Here is a 12,942-nt window from a genome sequence, read left to right on the forward strand (position 1 = left end):
TTAAAATTATTGTACTACTTAGGAGCATCAGGTTTGTAGTGATGACCCCAACCAACCTGCTAATTATATATAAATCTAGCCATGGTGTGGATAGCCTTATATATAACATAGATACATATAAAACAACAAAATTAATGTAAATTTAAAGAAGATTAGACTTTTAGAGAAAATTGGAGAATTAGAGAATACTGGAGAAATTGGAGAAAATTAGCAGAAGTTAGTAAAAATTAACATTCTCCCTCATGGCCATACATCTGCTACTTTCTCAGGGGTTTTGAGCAGACATATAGCCATACTAGAGGAATGTATTATACATACCCATTTCTGTAATCTCTATACCAGTTTTGCTACGTTAACTTTAGGTAATTACTTGGTGAATAATTTGGAATAATGAGAGTAATTTTTTTGAATATATTCACTTAATTTTAAATAAACAAGCTGGTTTACATATATGACAGCAAACTGTAATAGGAGATTCAAAGTCCTATGGGGGTATGTATCACATTGAAATATCATTGTACCTCACCTCCATATCCTGTGGTGGTCAGTCTGAAAATGTTCAATTTTCCCGTCTTCTTTAGGTTTTATGCGTCTAGTACTATTTATTCCGCAGACATACCAGGTTTTATACGTGGCATGATAGTTTACTTTGCTGTAGGCAAAATCTAAGGCTCTGCATTTCTGAGAGTGGACTGGATGTTAAATTATAATTTTAAAGCTTGTGAAAATGGGAAAATATAATTTAAAGCTTGGTGACTCTATTGTCAGGGAAACAGGGAAAATGCTTTGTAAAAAGGATAGGTGGACCAGGGTATGTCTGCCAGGGGCAAAGGTTGATGACGTTGTAGAACGGATATCATCTCTTAAGGGCACAAAAGGTGATATTGTTGTACATGTTGGCACTAATGATATTAAGAGTAGAAGACCGGCAGAATTACTTAACAAATACAGGTCACTGTTGAAAAAAAGCCGTGAATTAGGGTTGAATTTGAAAGTGTCTGCAATTCTGCCCAGACACGATAGGAGGGAGTATATGATGAGAGCCTTGTCGATCAATTCGGCCCTGGGAAGATTGTTCAAGGCTCGAGGGGTAGAATGTTTTTTTCTGCCTGGTCTGTACTTGTTAACAGAAATGACTGCTTCAACAGGGATGGGATACACTTAAATAGAAAGGGTGCAAGAATATTTGCTGATGCTATCGAGGCAGTGTTAGGTGGGTCGGAAAACTGCTAGCTTGGGGGGACTAATAGTTTAATAGTAGCCACATGCAGAGGTGAAAGTGATTCTTGCACTGCTTCTATTGGAATTAGCAGAAGCTTGGAAAATAAGATGCAGGATATTTCGGAGACTGCTGGGAGTCATTGCAGTACAAGTAAACACATGGGTTGTGTTAGGGTAGCTAAGAAAAAGAACAGGTGCATGTTATACTTGCGTGTATACCAATGCTAGGAGTATGGTAAATAAATTTGATGAATTTGAGGTATTGCTGAAAGCATAAAAGATGGATATTGTTGGGATATCAGAGACGTGGTGTCACCCAGATATAAGGAATGCAGAACTGGAATTTGGGGGGTACAACGTCTACAAATAGGAAGGGAGGAGGGGTTATGCTATTAGTTAAGAAACATATAAAATCCAAGGAAGTGAAGCCAGTCGACATTGCTGGACAGTGCAGTGTCGAGTCAGTTTGGTGTGACATAAGCATTAGGAGATCAAAATTGAGAGTAGGAGTGTGCTATAGGCCTAATGACTCCGATGAGTATAATAAGAAACTATACAGGGAAATAGTAGGTCAGTAAATCAGTCTTATAATGGGGGATTTTAATTTCCCAGATATTGACTGGAATTTGTGGGTTGGTCACTCGCACACTAGCAAGGCTTTATTGGAATTATTGGATGATTGTTTTCTACATCAGCATGTTTGGGAGGCAACTAGAGGGAGTAATACTCTTGATTTGATTATCAGTAGTGATTCTTCATGCATTAAGAATCTGCAGATAGAGGAACCACTAGGTGGCAGTGATCACAGTGTGCTGAAGTGGGATTTACTCAAAGAGGTAACTACCATTAGGGGTAAAGGGAAGGGTTATTGCTTTCGTAAACGCGACTACGATGGTATGAGACAGTATTTAAATTCTATACAGTGGAACCAACTGATGATGTTACCAGCAGCAAATTCAAAATGGGAAGCATTCAAAAAAACTTATCTTGGAAGCTACTAGGCTTTACATAAATGGATGTCAGATGAACTAATGAGAAATATGGCAGAGAAGAAAAATGCATGGAATACATATAAATTAACATGTGACACAGAAGCTTATGATAGATATAAGTTGATCTGTAACCAAGTTACAAAGGAGGTTAGGCAGGCGAAGGCAGATTACGAGAAATCTTTGGCAGGGGATGCAAAGAAAAACAGCAAAGAGTTCTTTACTTATGTAAATTCTAGAAGGAAGGGGATGAATCAGATTGGTCCACTTGATATAGATGGTTCAACTGTTGATTATCCTGCTTAGGTAGCTAACAAACTAAATGAATATTTTGCATCGACATTCACACATGAGGAGTTATTCAGCAAGGGGAATGCCAGAGGTGTATTCAACTCTGGCAGTGAGCTAGATAATCTTGTAATAACTGAGAGTCAAGTGGAGGAGAAATTGTTGAAGATAAACATAAGAAAGGCACCTGGGGTGGATGGGATCTATCCAGTTATATTAAAGGTTGTGGCAAAGTAGTAGTAGTAGCAATGGCATTTGATGCAAGAAAGCAAGTTTATGAGCTTATGCAGCATCAGCCAAAAAAAAAAAAAAAAATCACACCATTCCCTCCAAATGCCTGTCCAGTTCCTCCTTAAATTTATTCAACCTATCAACTTCCACAACGACAGATGGAAGTTTGTTCCAGCAATTAACCACCCACTGGCTAAAGGCAAATTTCTGCACATCTAATCTACATCTTTCTTTTCTTAATTTGAATTTATGCCCCCTTAGGTTCATAATCTGAACAAGTGGAAGGATCCCATCAGAATTCAGCGTGCTCAACCCATTCAAGGCCTTATATACCTCAATCAGATCACCGCGCAGGTGCCTAGTCTCCAGCCACTGCAATTTGCAGAAGTTAAGCCTCTCTTGGTAAGCAGGTCCCTTCATTCCCCTCACTAATCTTGTTGCCGTTCTCTGTACATGCTCAAGTAAATCTACATCCTTCCTAAAATGAGGCCTCCAGACCTGTACGCAGTACTCAAGGCGTGGCCTGACCATTGCCTTATACAGAGGGATAATCACCTCCTTTTCCCTGCTAGCAAAATTTCTATATATCATTGACAAAACCCCATGACCTGCCCTGGCAGCCTGTCTGCATTGCTCAGAAAACCTCATGTCTGACTGCACAATTACTCCCAGGTCTTTTTCATTTTCTACCACCTTAAGTGTAGTACCACACAGTTGGTACGTTTCTCTGGGGTTACTTCTACCCATATGCAGTACTTTGCATTTGTCAAGGTTAAACTTCAGTTGCCACTTCTTAGCCCATCTGCCCAAATTATCTAGATCCTGTTGCAGTAGTACACTGCCATTACTGTCATTAACAACCCTGCCAACCTTTGTATCATCTGCAAACTTTGACATTAAGCCTGATATACCTTCATCAATATCATTGATAAATATACAAAACAACAGTGGACCTAACACCGAACCCTGTGGGATTCCACTAATAACATTAGTCCAAGAAGAGCAGCAGCACCCATTGATTACCACCCTCTGTCTTCTCCCACTTAACCATCCTTTTATCCATTGTTGCAACTTAAAGGAAGTCAGCAAATCCTTAGCCATAATTATGAGAGCTTCCTTGGACTGTGGGGGGAGGTACCCATAGACTGGAGATGTGCAAATGTGACCCCAATTCACAAAGGAGGATCAAAAGCTGACACAAGTAATTATAGACCTGTGAGTTTAACTTCTGTTTAGGGTAAAATAATGGAGGCACTGGTTAAAGAAGCACTGCAGAATCATCTAGACAAGACTTCATTTATAGCTCGGACACAGCATGGTTTTGTTAAGGGGAAGTCTTGCTTAACAAATTTGATTGGATACTATAATGCAGTCACAAAAGAACTGGATGCAGGGAATAACTTTGATATTATATACTTGGATCTTAGAAAGGCTTTTGATACTGTTTCACCTGGAAGACTGCTGCACAAATTGTAGCAGTGTGGCATTTGAGGCAAATTGCTGCTATGGATAAAGGGGTAGTTGAGGGGGAGAAGACAGAGTGGTAATCAATGGACACTGCTCATCGTGGACTAACGTTATTAGTGGAGTCCCTCAGGGTTCAGTATTTGGTCCATTATTGTTTTCTGTATTTATAAATGATATTGATGATGGTATATCAAGCTTAATGTCAAAGTTTGCAGACGATACGAAGGTTGGCAGGGTTGTCAAGGACACTACTGACACTATGCTACTGCAACAGGATCTGGAAAGGTTGAGCAGATGGGCTGAGAGGTGGCAAATGAAGTTTAACATTGACAAATGTAAAGTACTACATATGGGAAACAGCAACCCCAGAGCAACGTATCAACTCTGTGGCACTACACTGACAGTGGTAGAGAATGAAAGGGACCTGGGGGTGGTTGTGCAGGCAGATATGAAGTTCTCTGTGCAGTGCAGACGGGCTGCAAGAGTAGCTCATGGTGTATTGTCAATGATATATAGGAATTTTTCTAGCAGGGAGATGGAGGTGATTATTCCCTTGTATAAGGCAATGGTCAGGCCACACCTGGAGTACTGTATACAGGTCTGGAGGCCTCATTTCAAGAAGGATGTAGAGCTGCTGGAACGAGTACAGAGAAGGGCAACAAGATTAGTGAATGGAACAAAGGGGTGCTCTTACGAAGAAAGGCTTAAGTTTTGCAAATTACAGTGTCTGGAAACTAGGCACCAGCGAGGTGATCTGATAGAGGTGTATAAAGCCTTGAATGGTTTAAGCATGCTCAATGCTGATGGGATTCTTCCTCTTGCTCAGAATAATTACCTGAGAGGGCATAAATTCAAATTGAGGAAAGACAGATGTAGGATAGACGTGCGGAAATTTGCCTTTAGCCAGCGGGTGGTTGGTTGGTGGAACAGACTTCCATCCCTTGTCGTGGAAGTTGATAGCCTAAATAAGTTTAAGGCTCAGCTGGACAGGTATTTCGAATGATCAGAGGGGTGAAGTGGAAGTGGTTATTTTTTATTTATTTATTTATTTTTTTTTTTTTTGGTTGATGCTGCATAAGCTTGCTTTCTTGCATCAAATGGCTCTACTAATGCTAATTCAATGATCAACTTATTATTCAACTGTTTGCACCTGTTTTATATCCTACTGTATGTTTTATTTCTTTTGATTATTTTATTTGGATAGCCATTTAAATGCTTTTTTTTTTTTCTGTACCTGAATTTATATAGCAAATAAGATTATAATTCAATGATAAAAAATTTATATAGCAAACAAGGTCAAAATAATCAGTGTTAATTTGCAGAAGAGGGAATTTAGAATAATTTTCTTATACAGGAATATACAGATGAAATTGAAAGATTGCGACGAGATTTAATGGCAACAAAGGAAAAACATGGCATTTATGTTGATGGGGAAATATATTCGTAAGTATTCGGAGTTTTAGCATTTGTAATTTAATTTTCTTAAATTGTCAGTTATGTTCCTTTCTGGCTTTCTGTTGGAGGATAGTTAAATCAGAAGGTAAGTATAGTATTATTAGCCCGTTAGAGTATACTTACTAAAAAATATTTTATATACACTGGTGTTCAAAGAAAGTACATCACCCTGAATAACGTAAGTATATGGCAATATTTCTTACAGATTGCATCAGATAAGATTGATACACGTAGGTGATGACATAATATTGCATCAGCTATATAAACACTCTCTGCAAGAGTTAGTCATTCCTTGCTTGTGTCAGGATGGTGAGTTATGTGCAGTTGACACCACAAAGAAAGAGTGCTATTGTTGCTTTACGTGAGGAAGGATGTTCTTCCTGTCATATTGCTTATGGAGTGTCTTGTAATCAGTCGACAGTGAGTAGATTTCTTTCCAAACTCAAAAATACTGGTTCTGCTGATTGGAAAAAAGGAAATGGATGCAAACGAGTCTCTACACCAAACCAGGACCGTGTTTTGAAGAGCATATGCCTTTAAAAGTGTAAAGCTTTTTCCTCTGAGCTGAAAAGAGAATGGGAAGAACATACAAGAGTGGTAGCAAGTACAGTAACAGTCAGCAGACACCTCTTCAAAAATGGACTTGTAGCCCATTTTCCTAAGAAAAAGGCCCGATTTATTTGGTGTAAGGTGCATGTTAGATGGACCCTGGAGCAGTGGAAGTCAGATTTTCTCAGATGAGAAGAAATTAAACCTTCTGATGGGAGACAAAAGATTTGCTGTAGACGTGGTGAAGAATGCCATCTGAACTGTATGGTGTCTACAGTGAAATTCCCTACCAGCCAAATGATATGGGGAGTGCATTTCATATTGCGGGGTAGGGCACCTGCAGTTTATGAAAGGTTCCATAAATGCCAATGGATACTTGGCGATATTGGAAGGCAAATTGCTGCCAACCATTAGAGACCATTTCAACCTGCCAAATAACTGCATCTTTCAGGAAGACTGCTCCTTGTCACCGGGCGAAAAGTGTAAGTAGGCACTTCTGTAGTTACTTTAGCTTAGTTTCTGCATTAGAGGTTTGACAGTAATGTGTTTACATTTGTTACAGGTGAAAAAATGGTTGGAAGAATGGCCACTACAATTCTTAGCTGGCCACGAAACAGCCCGAACCAGAATCCTGTAGAGAACTGTTGCATTCTGTGGAATCTGCAGTTGCCAGAAAAAAACAAAAGACCCTTCGTGAACTTCAGGAAGCCATAATTCATGTTTGGAACCTGAACTATCAGTTGATTATCTATCTTCAAAAATTGATCTTGTCAGTGCCTTGACGGTGTGCTGCTGTCATCAAGGCCAGAGGCAGTTCAACTAAATATTAGTTTGCGCCTGGTGAACTTTTCATTTTGTTTTCCCATTTAAAATGATAAGCTGAAGTAAATTGAGAGTTTCTGATAACATTTCAGCCATAATTGTCGTGTTTACCAAAACTGTTGTATAAAGGTTGCAAATCATCATTTTGGAATATTTTGAGAGCACCTGTCAAATATTACTTAGCTTTGCCTTAACTATTAATAAATATCTTTTGTTTATATTTCTATTTGTGATGCTAGTCATTAATGCAACATACCATTGGGGAAAAAAGGGTTAGAAATTCGAAATTCCTAGGTGATGCACTTTCTTTGAACACCTGTGGGGGGGGAAGAGAGAGAGAGAGAGAGAGATATTGATTGATTGATTGATTTTCCGGGATAGATGGTAAAAAAAAATCCCGGATAATCAAAAAATATAGTAAGTCCCCAACATGTGTAAGAGATAAGTTCCAGGTTTTATATTTTTCGATTAGTTAGTTATATACATATATAGAAAAAGTTAGTTTTTAATTGAACTAATTAAAAATATATCTGGGGACAGCAGTGAAGTTGCTGGAGTGGCACATAAGAAAAGAAAAAAAATGAAGAAATTGTACAGTAAGAACTGATATGTATTTGGTAGCCTTAGTTATCATAGTTGACTTCATTGGTGCTGATCCTTTCACTGCATCTTGCGTTCTGTCTTTGTCCTTTATTATTGTGTTGACACCGACAAATCTGAATTCCGTGGGATACTTGTTAATGTTTGGCCCTTTTCATACATCCTTATTATTTTAATTTTCTGATCCAAATCGATCGCTTTCCTTTTCTTGGTAGATTTACTAGTACTGCTGTCACATATTCTCTTAATCGGCACCATGATAACGGTGAAAATTAAATTTTCTGTAAAGAACTTCCCTGTGTTAAGGTGAAAACTCGCTGTTATCACCCCATGTGAGCTCACATTTTACTAAAACCCAATTTTGGAGGTCACTACCATAAAACAATTTGCACTTTCCTTGTTATTGGGCTTTTCTGTTAGTGCAAATCATTATAAACAGATAGTAAACTTTATCATATTGCCTTTGCAATAATATTGATAGCTGGAATTCTGTGGGATTTTACATTATGGTGAAATGTGTGTTCCCTTCACTGAAATCTTCAGTCATATATATTAAAAAAAAAACAAAACCTAAATAACTTTTAAGAATCTTTACTTTTAAGCTTGTTACTCCATATCTCACTTGTGTAATTGATGCGTGCCATGATCACCGTTATTCATGGCTTATTATTATTATTATTTTACTGTTAAATTTTACAATCCTAAAAAAGAAAAAAAAAACATTTGAGTGAAAAAAATTGAAGCAAGTTCAAAGTTACGTAAGTCGGGGACTTGTATCCAAAAATGTTCAGCAGCCTACGTAAAAAAAATATGACGATAGATAAAAAAACTTACCACACACTAGTTGCATGTCCAATACAATTCTTCCCTTTATTTTTTTTTTCGATGTCAATTTTAAATCTAATAGCTTACCTTTATTTTTTATGATGGTTTGGTCACCAACATTATAATGGTTCATTAAAGATTTAACGGATGCACAGTTTTCAAACTTTTTTAATGATTTCAAGTTTTTGCTTATTGAAAGTGCAACTTGTTTGCATTTAACCATCATTTTCACGATTTCTAAAGAAAAAAAAAATTTCGCTATCCCTGACATAAATAATGAAATAATTTTTCCCTTTGCTGTGCAACGTAACACAATTGAACCGACACACTAAAGCAAACTAAACATTTGTTCTCTCTCTCTTTTTTTTATGTGTTGGGTGTGAAGACAAGTACAGGTCAAAGCTGGAAAAGTCATGAGTTAGGGTTAAATTTGGAAGTGTCTGCAATTGTGCCCAGACACGATAGGACAGAGTATATGATGAGAGCCTTGTCAATCAGTTCAGCCTTGGAGAGTTTGTGCAAGACTCACTGGGTAGAATTTTTCTCAGCGTGGTCTGAGCTTGTTAACAGGAGAGATTGCTTCTACAGTGATGGGATACACTTAAATAGGAAGGGTGCAAGAATATTTGTTGATGCCATCGAGGCAGTGTTAGATGGGTTGGAAAACTGCTAGATTGGGGGGGGGGATTCACATACTAAAAGATTAACAGTAGCCGCAGGGAGAAGCAAAAGTGATTCCTGCACTGCTTCAATTGTAATGGACAGCAGCCTATAGAGCAAGTTGCTGGGCACTTCAAGTGCTGCTGGGAGTTGTCATGGAACAAGTAAATACATGGCTGTGTTAGGGTAACTAAGAGTAAGAACAAGTGAATGTACACAAATGCTAGAAGTATAGTAAATAAAATTGATGAATTTGAAGTGTTGATCAAGACATCAAAGGCAGATATTGTTGGGATATCAGAGACGTGGTGACACAGAAGCCTATGGCAGATATAAGCTGGTCTGTAATCAAGTCACAAGGAGGTTAGGCAGGCGAAGGCAAGGCAGATTACGAGAAATCTTGGGCAAAGGATGCAAAGAAAAACAGCAAAGAGTTCTTTATTTATGTAAATTCTAGAAGGAAGGGGGATGAATCAGATTGGCTTACTTAACATAGAACGTTCGACTATTGATGATCCTGCTCAAGTAACTGATAAACTGAAATGAGTATTTTGTATCTACATTCACACATGAGGAGTTATTTAATGAGGGGAATGCCAGAAGTTTATCAAACTAACAGGGAGCTAAGTGATTTTGTAATAACTGAGAGAAAAGTGGAGGAGAAATAGTTGAAGTTAAACGCAAAGAAGGCACCGGGGGTGGACTGGATCTATCCAGTTATAATGGAGGCAACAAGTGAAGTAAGCAAACCCTTAGCCATAATTATGAGAGCATCTTTAGAGTCAGGGGAGGTCACCATGGACTGGATATGTGCAGTTGTATCCCCAGTTCACAAAGGGGGTTCAAAGGGTGACAAATAATTATAGACCTGTTAGTTTAACTTGTGTTCCGGAAAAAATAATGGAGTCACTGGTTAAAGAGGTAATACAGGATCACCTAGACAAGATAGCAGTAATAGTTCAGACACAGTATGGGTTTAAGGGGAAGTCTTATCTGACCAATTTGATTGGATTCTATGATGTGGTCACAAAGGAACTGGATGCAAAAAATAATTTTGATATCATATACTTGGATTTCAGGATAGCTTTTGATACTGTTGCACATGGAAGACAGCTGTACAAATTGGAGCTGTGTGGCATTAAGGGCAAGTTACTGCATTGGATAAAGGGATGGTTGAGTGGGAGACGGCAGAGTGGTAATAAATGGACATTGCTCTACGTGGAGTAATGTTGTTAGTGCATTCCCCAGGGTTTGGTGCTGGGCCCACTGTTGTTTTGTGTATTTATTAATGATATCAATGAAGGTATGTCAGATTTAATGTCTAAGTCTGCAAATAATACAAAGGTTGGCAGGGTTGTTAATGACACTATAGACAGTGTGCTACTTCAGCATGATCTAGAAAAGTTAGGCAGATGTGCTGAGAAGTGGCAACTGAGGTTTAACATTGACAAATGCAAAGTACTGTATATGAGTAGAAGTAACCCAAAAGAAACGTACCAACTCTGTGGTAATACATTCAGGGAGGTGGAGAATGAAAAAGACCTGAGGGTAACTGTGCAGTCAGATATGAAGTTCTCTGAACAATGCAGATGGGCTGTCAGAGCAGGTCATGGAGTTTTGTCAAATATATTAGGAATTTTGCTAGCAGAGACATCATTTCTACACACAGTAAACCAACCAACCAACCAAAGTTTTTTATGTAATGTGCCACTGCACAACTTCTGTTGGTTTACTGTGTATGAAAATGATGCCACTGCACTAATTTAAGTTATTTCTAATTCAGTAATATTACTGAATTAGAAATACTGTTATGTAGGTTTAAGCTTAAAGTACATACTGCGGTGTGGAAATAATCATACATGAGAAGTTAATTCTTTCCTGTATGGTTTAAGTTGAAACAAAAAGCATATCAGTGTTTTAAGCTCAAGAAATGAGTGAAACTATAGAAAACAATCACCTGATGCGACCCAACCCAGGAATGGCCACAACTTTTGCCCATCTCTGCTCCCACCTCTGTCCAAACCAGATGGTTCTGTTGTCACTTCAGCCAAGGATAAAGCTGACCTGCTAGTATCCCATTTTTCTTCCAACTCGTGTATTAATGATCTTGGTAAAACACCTCCCACCATTCCCAACACGCTCCATTCAATGCCTCCTGTGGTCTTCCATCAGAAGGATGTCAGAAGGATTTTGACAAATCTTGATGCTAAGAAAACTCCAGGTCCCGATGGTATTTCTCTACTTGTTCTCAAAACTTGTGCTCCTGAACTTACTCCTATTCTTTGCCGCCTTTTTTCACTTTCTTATTCCAAAGGTGTTTTTCCTTCTGCTTGGAAATTAGCTCATATCCAGCCAGTTCCTAAAAAAAGGGTGACATATTCCCTCCCATCCAATTATTGTCCCATTGCAATTACTTCTACTCTTTCTAAAGTAATGGAGAAATCAATTAACCGCTAACTCTTAAACTACCTAGAAACCTTCCGTCTGATCAACTATCGCCAGTATGGATTCAGTCAGTGTCAATCCACTGGTGATATTGTGGCTTATGTTACCCATTTATGGACTAATTCAATGGAAAGGTTCGGTGAAACACAAGTAGTTGCTCTTGATATCTCAAAGGCTTTCGATTGTGTTTGGCATAAAGGTCTTCTAAACAAGCTTCCATCTTATGGTTTGCCAACTGTTTTTAGTAATTGGTTATCCAGTTTTCTCTCTGATCACTCACTAAGGGTGATGGTAGATGGCTCTCTGTCTTCTAACTTCTCCACTAATGCCAGTGTCCCCTAAGGTTCAGTTCTTGCTCCCACTCTTTTCCTCTTGTATATTAATGACCTTCTTCCATTGACTGGAAATCCTATCCATAGTTTTGCCGATGATAGCACATTGCATTCCACTTTCCATTTTGAGAAACCTTGTCCTGCTCAATCAGCTTCAACTTCTCGAAAATCTGCTACCAATTCCTTAAATGCCGACCCTCGGGTAATTTTCCAGTGGGGCAAAGACAACTTAGTTGATTTCAACCCTTCTAAAACTCAGTCTTGTCTTATATCTCGCAAAAAGGATTCTTCTGCTCCTATGCTTATCTTTATTGACACTCCGATTTCTAGGCAGAATGATATATCTCTTTTGGGGATTACCCTGATTTCTAATCTCTTCTGGCAAAAGCACATTACAAATATTGCTTCCTCTGCATCTAAAAAACTTGGTTTTCTCTTTCGTTCTCAGCATTACTTTTCTTTCAAACAGCTGCTCACTCTGTATAAATCGCAAATCCGCCCAGCCATGGAATATTGTTCCCACATCTGGGATGGTGCCCCCAAAACTTCTCTCAGCCTTCTTTATTCCATTCAGAAGAGGGCAGTTAGGTTAATTAATGACATCTCTAACAGTCTTTCCACTCACTGTCTCAGAGACGTACTGTTTCTGCTGCATGCCTCTTCTACAGATACTTCCATGGGCACTGTTCTTCTGGATTGGCTTCTATAATTCCTGCTCTCTCTTTGAAAACAGTCCGAACACGTGCTGCCACCAGCCAACATCCATTTACTGTCCAACTTCAAACTCACAGAACCAACTTTTCATATTCTTCGTTTATTCATTCAACTGCCGTTTTCTGGAACAACCTTCCTTCATACATATTTCCTGAAAATTACAGTCTACAGAAGTTCAAGTCCAATGTCAACAAAATATCTTCTTATATCGTCTCAATCTCCAACCCAAGCACAGTACTAAGTACTATAGGTTCTAATACCTCTCGTGTTTGGGGTTTACATAAAATTAAAAAAAAAAAAAAATACACTAAACTTGGGATCAGATGAAAGTAGACTGGAAATTA

The 12,942-nt window shown here is 38.4% G+C and overlaps 1 protein-coding gene across 1 annotated transcript in view; it reads left to right on the forward strand.

Moving 5' to 3' along the window:
- Positions 1-12,942, forward strand: part of LOC150090420 (kinesin-like protein KIF11-B) — a 336,901-nt gene that overhangs the window by 188,224 nt on the left and 135,735 nt on the right. The window contains exon 10 of the mRNA XM_090390308.1: positions 5,551-5,639. Within this exon, the coding sequence (XP_090246434.1) occupies positions 5,551-5,639 (89 nt within the window). The remainder of the gene's footprint in view (positions 1-5,550; positions 5,640-12,942) is intronic.

The sequence above is a fragment of the Mastigoproctus giganteus genome, chromosome 2 (genome assembly GCF_048544385.1).
Source record: "Mastigoproctus giganteus isolate SK-2022 chromosome 2, ASM4854438v1, whole genome shotgun sequence".
In the NCBI taxonomy this organism is placed as follows: Eukaryota; Metazoa; Arthropoda; class Arachnida; order Uropygi; family Thelyphonidae; genus Mastigoproctus; species Mastigoproctus giganteus.